General features: G+C 39.1%; 1 protein-coding gene across 1 annotated transcript in view; it reads left to right on the forward strand.

Moving 5' to 3' along the window:
• The window catches only part of ccdc85ca (coiled-coil domain containing 85C, a), a 21815-nt gene extending 10398 nt beyond the window's left edge, over positions 1-11417 (forward strand). The window contains exons 2-5 of the mRNA XM_035168997.2: positions 4348-4427; positions 5161-5241; positions 8093-8191; positions 8695-11417. Of these exons, the coding sequence (XP_035024888.1) occupies positions 4348-4427; positions 5161-5241; positions 8093-8191; positions 8695-8832 (398 nt within the window). The 3' untranslated portion in view covers positions 8833-11417. The remainder of the gene's footprint in view (positions 1-4347; positions 4428-5160; positions 5242-8092; positions 8192-8694) is intronic.
• The last annotated feature ends 2484 nt before the right edge of the window (positions 11418-13901 follow it).

Here is a 13901-nt window from a genome sequence, read left to right on the forward strand (position 1 = left end):
CACAGCAGCTTTACTGAATATAAATATGGACCAAATAAATTGTGTGTGTGTGTGTGTGTGTGGGTTTGTGTGCGTGTGTGTTACCAGAGACAGTGCTGAACCAGTGTTTCTGCTGCCAGCTGTGCTTTGTGTTCTGCTCTCTCAGTTTCCTGTGCTTTGCCTGTATTTCTCACAGCATGTTCGAGGTTCTCATATGACAGACTCTGTATTCCCACCAGAGCTGAGCCTGTTCAGGTTTTTACATCATATGAAATGACACAGCGTTGTGACACTGTTGATAACAGAGAGTGAGGAGAACATGCGCCCTCAAACAGCTCTGCAGAAAAAACAACTTATATCAAGAGTCAAATGATTCATTGCTGGTGGAAAGAACCGACTTTCATGCCAGTGATTCAGCTGAGGAGGGAATGGTTAATATGAGAATGTAGATCACTATTGCAGTGCTGGTTGTAAACCTCACGATTTGGAATGGGCGGTTTGCTTGGCCTGTGATGATGTTTTGGAGCTACTTAAGAATTATTACTTGTCATTAATGAGTCTTGCTCAAATATACTGTCACCCCTTGTTGTTTGTATGCTGGATGTCGTGTGCAAAGTTTTTTATACACAACCTATGGTGCAGAGTGAAGTTTGAAAACTGCGTTCATCCTGTCTGGCTTATTTGCAATTTTCATAAAATGAAACTGAATTTGCTTTATTACTGTTCATGTGTGTGGCTTACATATAAGTTTGAATGATTTATTTAATTGCATTTATTTTTAGTACATTGCATGTCGGCTGTTTCAGAGTTCTACAGAGTTCAACACAATGTTGAGACCCAAGTTAACAACTTTTCAAAATATAACTTCTGTAACTCAGCTCGATACAAAACATTGCATTGCAGCAAAAAAAAAAATTTCGTTGTGCTTTTACTTTCAAGACAATTTGTCAAAATGGAACTTGTCCACAAACCATAACATTTCCAGCAAGGTGCTTCACAGTTGCTTGAGGATCTCCTGAAAGATCTTTGGTCTGCACCAAATGGATACTGTGGCCAAACAACTCAAAAACTGTATATGCTCTTTGCCTATCTGTTCATCGGAAAACTGTAGTCTTGCTCTAATGCTCTTGTTGTTGGACAGTAAAGTCTTTTTCCTGGCAGGACTCAAACTTGTGCAGTCTCATTCTGATTGCAAACACATGCACTTTGACACCATGAGTTTCCTGCAGGTGCTGTGTTGAAATTTCATGGAGCATTCGTCTTGAATTAAACGGTCTGCCTTTGGTCTTAATTTTCCAGTTTGGCCATTCCTGGACAAATTGGAAGTTGTTTCTATCCATGTGTAGATACATTTCCTGACTGTGGAATTAATTATTTCACATAATTTGGAGATATTTCAAAACCTCTGCCAGATGCAGAGGTGTCTAAGCCTGTATTTCTGGAGGCTCTTTAGATCTTGGGATGTTGTTGACACTCAATCGGAGAACACCAGATCCTAATAAGATAATAAATACTTAGTATGGAGGTTCAATCATCCCAATGATTGAACCCAATCTGGAACACCCAGGCACCCAGTCTGGAATACTGATTCTTGATTGTGTGACAAAGGAAGGGATCGTTTTTCATGTAGCTTTATTGTTTTTTTAAAATTATGTTTAATTCGAAAATAGGAAAATTATGATTAGTTAATTATGATCAATTATGCGTCATTAATTCGAGCATATTAAATTTACTAGCACAGTTTACTACTTTTTTTAAAGGTTATTTTATGTAGTTAACAGACCAAGGCAAACACACTAATTTACTTAAAGGGATAGTTCACCAAAAAATTCACTCATCATCTATTCACCCCTATGCCGATGGAGGGGGGGTGAAGTGTTTAAATCCACAAAACACTTCTGGGGTCTCAGGGGTAAACAGTGTTGCAGCCGAATCCAATAGAATTGAAGTCAATCGCGAGCTCTTCTTCGGATGTAATAAAACAACAGAAAAAACACGACATGCCTCCATACTGCTCGTGTGGTGTCATCCAAGTGTTAGTAAGCCCCGACATTCATGTTCGACTTGAAACGAGGTCATTTACACTGCATTTTAAGCCTAAATGTGATATCTTCCTACAAGGTGCATTCACAGGCCCTCGGTCACACTATCGTGTGGCTACGTCTGCTAGCGTGGCACGGTGTAAATGACCTCGTAATTGTATCTGATTCAAAGCTGTTTACCCCTGAGACTCAAGAAGTGTTTTGTGGACTCAGACACTTCACCCACCCCTCCATCGGCACAGTGGTGAGAAGATGAGGAGTGAATTTTCATTTTTCGGTGAACTATCCCTTAAATGCTCTGGTCAAACTGGTTTCAGGTCCGCTCTCATGAGCCTCATCTAATACCTGTTTGCCCCCCCGGTTGGATTTTATTGAACCACATATTTCAATATCCCCCTCACAGACTTATGAGACTCCTCAGTATCCACATTCAGGTAGAGGAAATGTCTGTGGGGCCAGGTACGACTAAATTTGACCCTGTCCTTTCATGCCTAACATTCTAAATTACTAACAAACAGGATTATAGTAAATGAAACCTTGGAAAATGTTAGGAAGGAGAGGGGAGTTCAGCTGCAACCCCTCATCCACAACTAACCCTTACATTAGCAGGTTTTTCTGTGTAAACTAAACTAAAAATCTTCTTGAGCCATAAGTGATTTTAGTGAAATCTTCCATCTTTATAGATAGAAGGACTTTGAAGGACAGACGGACAGACAGCGAGAGAGACAGACAGAACTGTACTGTACTGACCTAGTGCTGACTGACTGTAATTTAAGGACGTCCTCTTAACTCTGCACTGTCTCCACTTGAGAGGGTGGGGTGGTGTTCCTGTGGGTCTGTGTGTGTGTGTGTATGCGTGTGTGTGCATTCCTGTGTTTGCCCTGAGGTCAGCACCATCTGTACCAGGGACTTTGACCACATCGCCTGGACTTTATCTCATGGCTTGTGGAAATGGAATGGAATGAAAATCAAGCTCTTCACCAATCATCTCTCACCATATTGTCCTTTTTGTTTTATATTTATTTATTAATTTATTATTTATTCAAAACAGTTAAATATCTAATTGAATAAATAACAAGAAGTCAAAGTTTTGGTGCAATTCAATTCAGTTTTATTTGTAAAGCGCCAAATCATGACATACATCTAGAGGTCGAGACCTTACAAAATTATAGAAAACAGTTCCCACAAAGAGCAGCACTTTGGCAAATGTGGAAAGAAAAACTCCCCAGTGTAGTGCATGAGTATTAATTTGATTTAATAAAAGGCAATGTCAAACAGAAAAGACCTGCAGTTCACTGCTGTTCTTTGTTGTTTGTTCCGCTTATGGCTGATGAAAACCTAAAGGACTCTAGGGACAGAAAGCAGACCTGCCCCAGACAACCTGAGGTATTATCACAAGTAGAAAGAGTAACATTAATGTACCACTTATAAGTCAATGATGGCACTGTTGGTCCAGATAGTGACATTATGATTATAATTATTTATCAAACAAATTGAGATAGGCTTGATGCAACCGATTAACATTGAATCCAGTTTATTTGTCTGTGCCATAATAAAATATTAACAATTCATTCAACTTTAACGACCATATAGATAAATGGAAAGTGGATGAGCTGCATTTATACAGCCTTTAACTCGTCTTAATGACCATTCAGTCACATTCACCCATTCACATTAAGGTTAAACTTACACTATCTTTAAGGTGCCAGAAATTGCTTCACTGCCTGATGTTGTTCTGAGAAGTAAGATCAGATAATACAAAGAGCTTCTTATGTGGAGATTAAACATGTGAAAAACATGTCAGTCCAGGCCCTGGAAGGAGATGCTGGCAGAGGTGGAGGCTCAGATGAACACAGAGTTGAACATAGGGCTCAGGTATCAGTTTCACTGCAGCCATCAGAAACTATGGAGGCCCACAGACAAGCTCATTGTTTTATAATAAAGCTATACAGTGTTGAGCATGTTGCTGTGTCAAATGAAAGATAATGAAAATAAAGGCATGAGCAAATTCTTTTATCCATCCATCCCTGGATAGGTCAGCAGCATATCACAGGGCTGACAAACAGAGACAAACAACCATTTAGACCTGCAGTCAGTGCAGTGTCTCTAATTAATCCAACCACGGGAAGAGGCCTGAGAAAACCCACACAGACACGGGGGGGAACATTCTTGCTGTCAGGCAACACGGCTAATCACTGCACCACTGTGCCACCAAAAATTCTCTTATTCTTAGTTTAATTTTATTCACTTAAAAATGAAATTATAATTGGCATTTGCTCAATCCAAGACCTCATCAGATGTGCCTTTTTTTCTTTGTCTTGTAAAGATGTATCCGTGGGTTACATCACACAGCTGGAGAACAAGGTGAGGATGCTGGAGGATGAAAACAAGCTGCTGCTGTCACAGGTAAGTGGTGTCACTGTCCTCCTTCTGCTCTTCTGTGTGAACGTGTGCGTGCGTGTGTTTGTGTGTGTGTGTGTGTGTGTGTGTGCGTGACTCCTACCAATCATTAACAAGTATTAAGAGCTGAGCCTCAAACCTTCTGGCTCATATATCTGCTGTTTATGTAGCAGATCTTTCTAAATGTTTATTGGAATTATGAATGATGAATGGTAGGAATACAAAACATGTGATTTGATTTTCGTTCATCAGTTCAGCTCTTCAGTCAGGGTCAGACACCACTTTTTGCAGTGTGTGGGATGGTATTAACTGTGTTCTAAGATCTTTTGGTTTCACCAGAATCTACTGAATTGAAGAAAAAATATATAAACTACATCTGAGATGTTTATCAGAAGGTGAAGGTGCAATATCAGCTCTGCAGCTCTTCTCACATGATTCAGATCAGGAAACCATTAACTTCCTGCAGCAGATACAGGTCATCCTATATCACCTCAAGTTCTGTCTGAGGAGCGGATTGATCCTGTCCGGCTTTACTGCAAACACAGCAGGTCAATGGCACCTCCTTTCGCTATGGGAACGATGTTTACCTAGCTCAGCAGCACTGCTGCTTCCTCTCACACCTTCTCTTCTTCCTCTTCATATTATTTTTGTTCTACTGCTTGTTGCCTCAGAATATCCTTGTACTCTCATCTTTATGTTAACATGGTGACAAAAATGATTGTGAATCCTACCTCTGCAGGGTGCTGCTCGGACCCCCTCACCCACAGAGTTCTACATCCCCCCAGGGCAGAAACCAGAGGCAATAGTCCACGCAATGAAGGTAGACCACAACCACGATGAGGTCTTCTATTTTACGCCATAATAAAGATGATTATGGATAAAAGAAGCAATTATTTGGATCCTTCACTCAAGTATTGTGCTTTTACTTAGGGCGGGTTCACACCAAAAAGTTAGGTTTCTGGTTTGAATCAGGGTCAGAAGGATACATTGTTTAAATTTACAACTGGTCTGGTTCGTTTTCAAAAAGCCCAAACTCAATATGTCCCAGAAAGTATAAACAAAAGCCATGTGGTGGAGTGTCGCTCTATTATTTGTCATTCAATCGGGCGGGTAAAAATACAACACTCCCACTCCATGTTCTACTTGAATATGGTACATCGTGGAGCACCGTCAGGTTCTGTTTATGCTGGTGTTAATCTGAAGTGTATATAATCAAACATTCAAGGACTGCGCATATGAACAGCGGGTATTAAAGGGGACATAGCATGCCCATTTTACCACAAGTTAATATGGTTCCTTGGGGTCTTAATGAAATGTCTGTAACATACTTTGGTCAAAATACCACAAGGATCATTTCAAACAGCACCCTTTTTACCCTGTATAAAACAGCCCTCCACAGAGCGACCTGTTTTGAGTGCCTGTTCCTTTAAATGCTAATGAGCCAGCTCCCCTCCCCTCTCCCCCATGATATTTATATGATATAAATTATCAATTATGCATCCCATACTTTGTATTCCCTTCTGTTGTCCTGGAGTTTTAATTTTCCCAATCACATAATTAAATGTCCCCTCTGCCCATCCACTACAAGCACACAAGCAGACAGACAGAGCGAGAAAGAGAGGTGGGGGGGGGCTATGAAGACCATAATTTACCCCCGAACCCCGACATTCAACGGGTACAACAACAAGCGGAGAAAGCAGAATCGCGGGCTGACCTTATATATACAGTCTATGGGGCTGACCAGCGCGGAGAAATGCACGTCCCGTGTGAACAGCCAGGGGGGGGTGGGCCAAGACCATGTAGGGAGACTTCCAGTGCCTTGTTACGACACAAAACCCAGGAAGCTCAATCGAGTCACTCAAGCATGACGTTTCTGACTTAGAGGAACCATAACAAAACGCGCGAGTGTTTTTTTCCCAGAGTTTTTGGGTTGGTAGACATGCCAGATACCCACATTAACCTGTAGAAGCACTAACAAAGTGGAATTTGCATGCTATGTCCCCTTTAAGTCATTTAATAATCGGCCTACATGAGCTGAGTAACTGTGGCTATCCATGGCAGACAACGATGAGTTGGTGCATGTTCCTTGTCGTACGACTCAACAACATCTACCGCGCTCACAGTGGGTGTCGATTTAAAAATCCTGTTAAGGTCGTCATACCACATAAATTTGTCGCGTACTTTGACGTCCGTAGCTCACTGGTCATCAAAACAGGAAGAGAAAACTTTTTTAAACCAATGAAATGACAGATATACGTGAGATGCTTCCTGTCATTATTTCAAAGGGTGTTCACACCAGAAATGAACCACTCCAGAGTTCACTTGACAGCGGTCCAAGACCACCGCTTTAAGGCGGACTAGAGTGTAGTTGTTTGGTCCGCACCGGAGATCGAATCCAAATTCATACCATCCAAACGAAACAAAAAAGGTGTAAACGCTCCAAGGTTCTAACAATACTCTAAAACAAGTAGAATTAATGCATTCAAATTCAAGAATCTGTACCTCATGTAGTTACTGTACTATGGGAAAAGAGTTCAGATCCTTAATCCTGAGCTTCAGCAGCACACAAATGTTTTTAATTAGAGGTCGTCACATGAGGAGGTCTTAATGGGAGAGGAAAAAACACATACTGATCTGATTCACTGATCTGTTTTCAGTTGGTCTTGATTTTGTGTGAAATATTGGATAATTTATGAAACTATGGGACAAGTTTAGAGATATAACATCAGAACCCAGACACATCAGAAATTAGGCCCCTCAGAAAGGGCCCTCAAACTGTTTATATTAGCACTCACAAGCCACGTGGTTGGGAATTGCTTGTTTATTCTTTGCAGTTTATTGTTTTTTACAGAATTGTCATACTTTTAAACTGCAACTGGTAATCATTTACTGTAGCTGTCAGTTTTGTTTGGTTTTATCCTTCTGACCAAAGGAAAAACTGTGGCGGAAGAAGTATTCACATCCTTTACTGGAGTAATAGTACCAATATAGTAATGTGAAAAATACTCCAGTACATGTATGTTGTTGAGGTAAACCCATGCTATTCCCACTGATCCAGGCTGTCAGTTAACATGTATATGTCGTTTATGTATATGTTGCAATGAAAGACACCAGCTGCCCTCTAGTGGCTAAAATATGATACAGCTTTTACCAAGTCTAGGTTGATACACCACCTCTGTCTGTCCACTGTCTTTGAACTTTGACTCCCTAACACAGGTTTTAACTTTCAATTAGCTGACCTCACTCCAAAAGAACTTAGTGCTGCGCACGTGCTTCATCAATAAAACTGTGCTCAGACTTTACAGCAGAGTTGGATTCATTTTTGTTCTCAGTTACTGTTATGCATGCCTCTTGAGTTGTTTCCTTGCCTCAGTTCAGCTGAACACAGGTAGTGTAGGTGATGTGGTGACGCTTTGTTGTCATATTGCTCAGACAGTCTTGGTTTCTTTTAAAGCTGTTTTGTGTTTACAATCTTGGTTTTGTAGCAGTGTTTGACTTCTAGTGGCATCTCAGAGCTATTTTCATTTAAATGCACATTTTTGGGATTTTTCTTTCTTCTATTATATTGAATTATTTATTATATAGTCAGTTTAAATGAAATCTGCAACATAAAAGAAACAGATTTGATGCCATTTGTATTTGTGTGTGTGTCTGTGTGTGTGTGTGTGAAGGTGTTGCAGGTCCATGAAAAGCTTGACAGACAGTGTCCACAAGAATATGATGAAGATCTCAGTGAAAAAGAGAAGGCCATTGTCAGAGAGATGTGCAATGTAAGTTCCAATAAGAAATTTCCAGCAGCAGTGTGGCGATAATGTCCATATGTTGAAATCTCAGGCAGAACATGCAATAAGTCAGTGTCCCTGATCTTTGGAAGATGATTTCCTTTCACTAAAGTTTCAGGAAGAATATGCAGGAGTAAGATCCTCTTCTAGTACAAAATCAGACACAGACAACCATGTCAAATGGTTCTACAGTGATAAAACATTCCCCAAAACTTATAAACTTATATTAAACTTATATACCCACAGACGGTCATCACACACCTGTCACATGTAGCTGCACATCACACACACTTCACAGCCAGCATGCTCATGCACATGAAATAGACATGCTCTATTTTCTTCTAACATAATAAAAATGACTAAAATTATGACTAATAATCATGTACCATGACTGATGATTATTTAAAATGATTTTTAGACATATAACAAGACTGGTAAAAAATGACTGATAAACATACAATATCCCTAACAGTATTGATTGTCCCTCTCAGGTTGTTTGGAGAAAGCTGGGCGATGCCACCGGCTCCAAGCCGTCCGTCAGACAGCAGCTTTCAGGAAACCAGTTCAAAGGTACAGTTGTCGGACACCAAGTGAAGCCACCAGACATCCCAGCAGTCCAACAATCCTAGTTTGGACTGGAAGCTTTTCAACCATGTATTTTCTTTGTTGGCTGATGAATTACAGCCACCTCAGTCTGAACTAAACTGAGTTTTAATGGATGTATGTCTTACTTCTACCTGGATGTGGTACCAACTGTGGAAGACCATGGCTGTACAAAAACAGCCACTCTTGAGGATGTGTGTCTGAGACACAGATTGTATGAAACATTTTCAAACGCTGGGTTTGGGTTTACCTGCCATCATCTTAGAAGCAGAAGGTCTGAACATGGGATATGTGGGCAAAGCCTGATTGGAGCTACAACACAAGACGCAGTCACCATGGCTGAATGGGAATGGCTGGGGCTACATCCACATTACTACGTTTTCGTTTGAAAACACATCAATCCTGCGACAGATACGCCCGGCATCCACACTACTACTACACCACGCCGCTTAAACAGAGAAGTTTGTAAATGCTTTAGTTTTTGGTTTGAAAACACGGGGGCAGCATTTTAGTCTGAACTGGCACAAACAGAGATGTTTGGAAACTATGAAGTAGACACACACAACTTCTGGCTGATTGGGTCTTTTTGGTCACAATGTTACTTGACTCGTCAGGCTCCTTTCACATGACCCTCTTCTGGACGAAAACCAGTGTAGAACACAACATGGATAATCAATTATAAGCACTTGCTGACCAATTGCTGACCCTGTTGTCTTTGCTTACAACTGTTGTGCAGTTAGATTCAGCATTCTACAATGATACAACTGATTATATGTGGAGGAGACAAGCTGTTTTTCGAGCGGTCTGGGACAATTCCCATGTCCAGAGGGAGCACATGCACAGTGTACATGAGCGGTCACGTAATATATGTTTTCACAAATGTTTGTATGCAAGGGGATTCAAGTTTAAATGGAGCATAATCGTTTGTGTGGACAGAGACTGTTTGGTGTTTTCAAATAAAAACAAAAACAACCTGTCAATCAAATCAACACTACCAGAATCCTTCCCTTTAAGCCTTAATATTTCCAAAATATTTCGAAAAAACTCTGTATTTCAAGATGCTTTTCAAACTGGTCAAAGTGTCCCTGAGAAGAAGCAGCTGAACTTCTGCTTTGTTTTCCTGATTCAGCTCTGCCACCTGCTGTCAGAGAGACGAGACCAAACAGCAGCTTATTGTCCTGGTAGTGAACATGACTGTCTCTGCAGGAGCCTCTGTTTGTTTCTGTTTGTTTCTCCATAAAGAAAAGGAAGACATATATTTAAACAGTTCATGAGGTTTTCTCTGATTGATATTTCCTTTCATTTGTCTGATTAACCCGGGCTTCCCTCAAAACTGTCATTTCATTTCCTGGACATTACATGACCTTTGTCGTTGTTGTAAATGCACAGTAAGAATGGAAAAAGGCTATGAAGGTCTGAAGGTCTAAATTTGTGCAGAACCTTAATAATGTGCACACAGGATAATTACCTTGTGTGTGCACAAGATTAAAAAAATCATAATTCAGAAAGGATCTCTGTAGATTGGCCTGTTTAGGGATTCAAGTTATCTTAGAACAAAAACGAACAGAATCTCTTTTGAAGCTGATACTTTAACTGTAGAGTTACATGTGCATGCACTAACACTACTGTCTCTGATTTCTGAAACTTCTGTACTTAGCCTAAATGTAAAAGACAGTTCTTATATAGAAAGCTTATATTTTCTTTTGTTATATATTCTGAAGAGTTGCTGTTGGTCTCACTGTCGTTGATGTTAGCAGCAGCTTTAAAACACAGGACACACACTGTGCACACAGAGCTAAAACTGCTACCATGTCTTTCCATGATCAGTTTACTATTACTCTCTGACTTGTAACTTGTAACATGTAATTGTGCTGTGTCACCCACAAAAAGACTGATCAACTAACTTCACATCTGTCTTTCATTCAGAGACATGTTTAGTGTAACACAGTACAAACATTGGAAGCACAGTCATTCTCTATCATAATAAAAAGCTCTAACGCTGTCTGATTTACATGGTGTTAGCTATGAGCTAGCCACAGATGCACCACCAATTACTGTCAACAAGTAAAGAGAGTAGTATTTGTGACTAGACAATTTGAATAGGCTGCACAGTATAAACAGGGCAGCTTGCAAATATTGAAATGCAAACATTGAAAGGTAAATTTTAAATTTCCAATGCTACCAGTCTTTCTGCTAAGCCTCATGCATCTTGTGCTGTGCTGTACTGTACCTGAGCCACAGTGATTCAAATCTATTCTCTCTTCTTGTGGGTGAACCATGTTTCCCAACGGCTTTTCTTTAACAACATCAGTAACTCATGCTCAGATGTGCACAAATACATTTTCTGTTTAAATAAGTTTCACACAACCATCGCTGGTGTAAGATAAGGCCCTTTGACTGAAATGTTCCTCCATGATGGTATATTTTAGAGAAAGACCCGAAGAAGCTGTTTATCAAAACATATTTCCTATAGGTTACTATTGTGTAGCATTCCTTTATATTTTTGAGAAAGGTGTATGTAGCTAGAAATGTATTTTAGCAGTATATGATAATGATATGAGAATGTTTTAGATGGTTTTGAAATAAAAATTTAATATTCTTTCTTTATAAATCTGTGTCGGTAGATTTTTAATGGGAAAGCTTGATATAAAATGTGGATTTTATGGTTATTGTTTGCCAGGTAAGCATACAAACATCTAGATTTTAGATTTTTGGATGCACCCCAAATTGTACACACTCATAACTATCAGTGCACTGAAAATGCCAGATTTTTTAAATCAAGTTACATTAATTATTTTTGGGAAAATAACAAAAATGTTGAAATCTTAGCTTTTTTGCAGTAAGATCCATGAATGAGTTTGAGATGAATATAATTTTTTTTTGGTAATGATACAAGGTATTTGAAGGTTTTTATTTTTGCGGGATTATTTCAATTAAATTAAATTAAATTAAATTTTTGATAATAATACTGCACTGTTCCTCCGTTTATGGGTTTGTGCACGTTAAAATACGTTGATGATGATGTTTATTTAGATTTTTCTAAAACGGTAAACGGTTGTTCAGATTTTCTGGTGAACTGATGAGAACTGGTGATGGTTTAAAGGTGAAGGGGTTTACAGCAAATACTGTTTTTGCTTTACTGCAATTTGATAAATAAATATCACTTATGGCTTCATTTAAAACTCCAGTATATAATCACACATTTGGTATGTGTCTGTTGGCGTCGGTGAGGTAAAGCCGTCATAAAGCCGGGCTGTGGGGTGAAGTCAGACAAAATTGTGAACAACTAAGCTATTTATGCACAAAGGATAAAATATATGTGTGAGACCAGTGTAATAGCATTACATGATACGATACTAGCAACACACTGTATTCATAATGGTCAGTAAATAAAAGATGGTAGCTTTTAAAAGTTAATTATTAAGGAGAAAAAAATACATTTCGTCACAAAGCTGCCTTTGACTGTTTGCTTCAACATGCGAATGAAAAGGTAACATCAAAAGTCTGTGTGTGCTGTTAAATAGTCAAAAGCAGCCTGTACTTGTGAAGCAAGACCTTTCAATCCTCCATGTTAACAATGCTAAATTAAATCATACCCACATGAAAGTGTTTTCTATAATGGAGCAGGAAGTGGCATAGATTAGCAGCATTTTCATTCTCTGCTCCATATCATCAGGTAATAAAGAGGTAAACTGAAATACCTTTTTTTAATGATAAAAGGTCAGAATGTTTGGATCACCTAACTTGCTCAGAACAACTCTGAATAAACACATGTCACTCAGTTTAACAGCGTGACTCACTGATTTGTTTTTAATATGTCTTGAGAATAAAAGAGACAGAGATGGCATTATAAAGAAAATATGTGAGACTGACAGTGTTAAAGATGGATGAGTTGAAACAGGTTTGTATTGGTGATTATTCAGGATTTGTTCTTTTTGGCCTGTCTGTCAGAGATTGTTCATCAGATCATTCTCAGGGAGGATTTACAACCACACAGGTATACCAAATTGGAGCTGTGGACACCTAATTATCTCACTATCACATTGAAAACAATGTTAGACTCAGTGCTGGTGAGCTGCACTCTAACCTAACTACATATGACTGCTCATATTTGGCTAAATGGTGCATTTAGACTTGACTTTATACAGCAATACGAGTAAAGAGCTCCCCCCTGTGGCAGCTTTGTCCATCACATTTTCAAGCTGACTCGTCTGCTGAAATATAAACAAGAGGGTTTAACTTTTTACTTACATGCTATTTCATTCATTTACAGTGCTGACCCCATCATCTGCACTGCAGCATTCCTCTGATCACTGTGACATTAAGTGATTTACAACAGCTGATTATTAATGTCAGGGAACAATAATCAAACAATATCATGATCCTGAATGTGTCCTATCAGTGTATTAAAATCAATTAATCATAATTTAGAGCGCAAAATCATTCCTCCTAATTGGCATGTGGAATAAGACTTTTAGTATGAGTAGGGGGTGTTGATCATTTAAAATAACCATTATTTTTGAAGGATGAAATAATAATCAATTCATTATTGAATGATTAATATAATTTTGCTCAAGCAGGCTTTATGTTGAATAAATCAATGCAATTATTAATTATCAGATCATTGACTTGTAGAGATCGAGATGAAAGTGATGTAATATTTAACAGACCACATTTTGGTGCTCAGGATGCAAACACAGTCTCTATAGTGTATGGGTTGGGGGGGCTGCTCTAATAGAAGCGCAAAGCAACGTGTACGACTGCCTCTCTGCCTCCTGGTCTCCACCCTGCCCATCATAGTTTTAATTGTTTATTAAACCTTGTCATATTTCTAGATATGAGAGCTGCTACATAGAAAGTGGGATGAATGCCATCTCTCTATGCCTATCTGACCAGGTATTCCCTAAAAACTTGAAAATCATCCGCTAAACTATTTTAGGTCCTTGTTACGGTTGTAGTGTTCCTGTTCTGTGTCCCTGTTTTTCTCTCATCTCTCCTCTAGCTCCACGCTGATCAGTCATCAATGATCTTTAAAAACTGGGATTTTAACATTGTGTATATTGAATTGTCGTTTGATGTTAGTAAATCCCATGGT

Source organism: Hippoglossus stenolepis, chromosome 10 (genome assembly GCF_022539355.2).
Source record: "Hippoglossus stenolepis isolate QCI-W04-F060 chromosome 10, HSTE1.2, whole genome shotgun sequence".
In the NCBI taxonomy this organism is placed as follows: Eukaryota; Metazoa; Chordata; class Actinopteri; order Pleuronectiformes; family Pleuronectidae; genus Hippoglossus; species Hippoglossus stenolepis.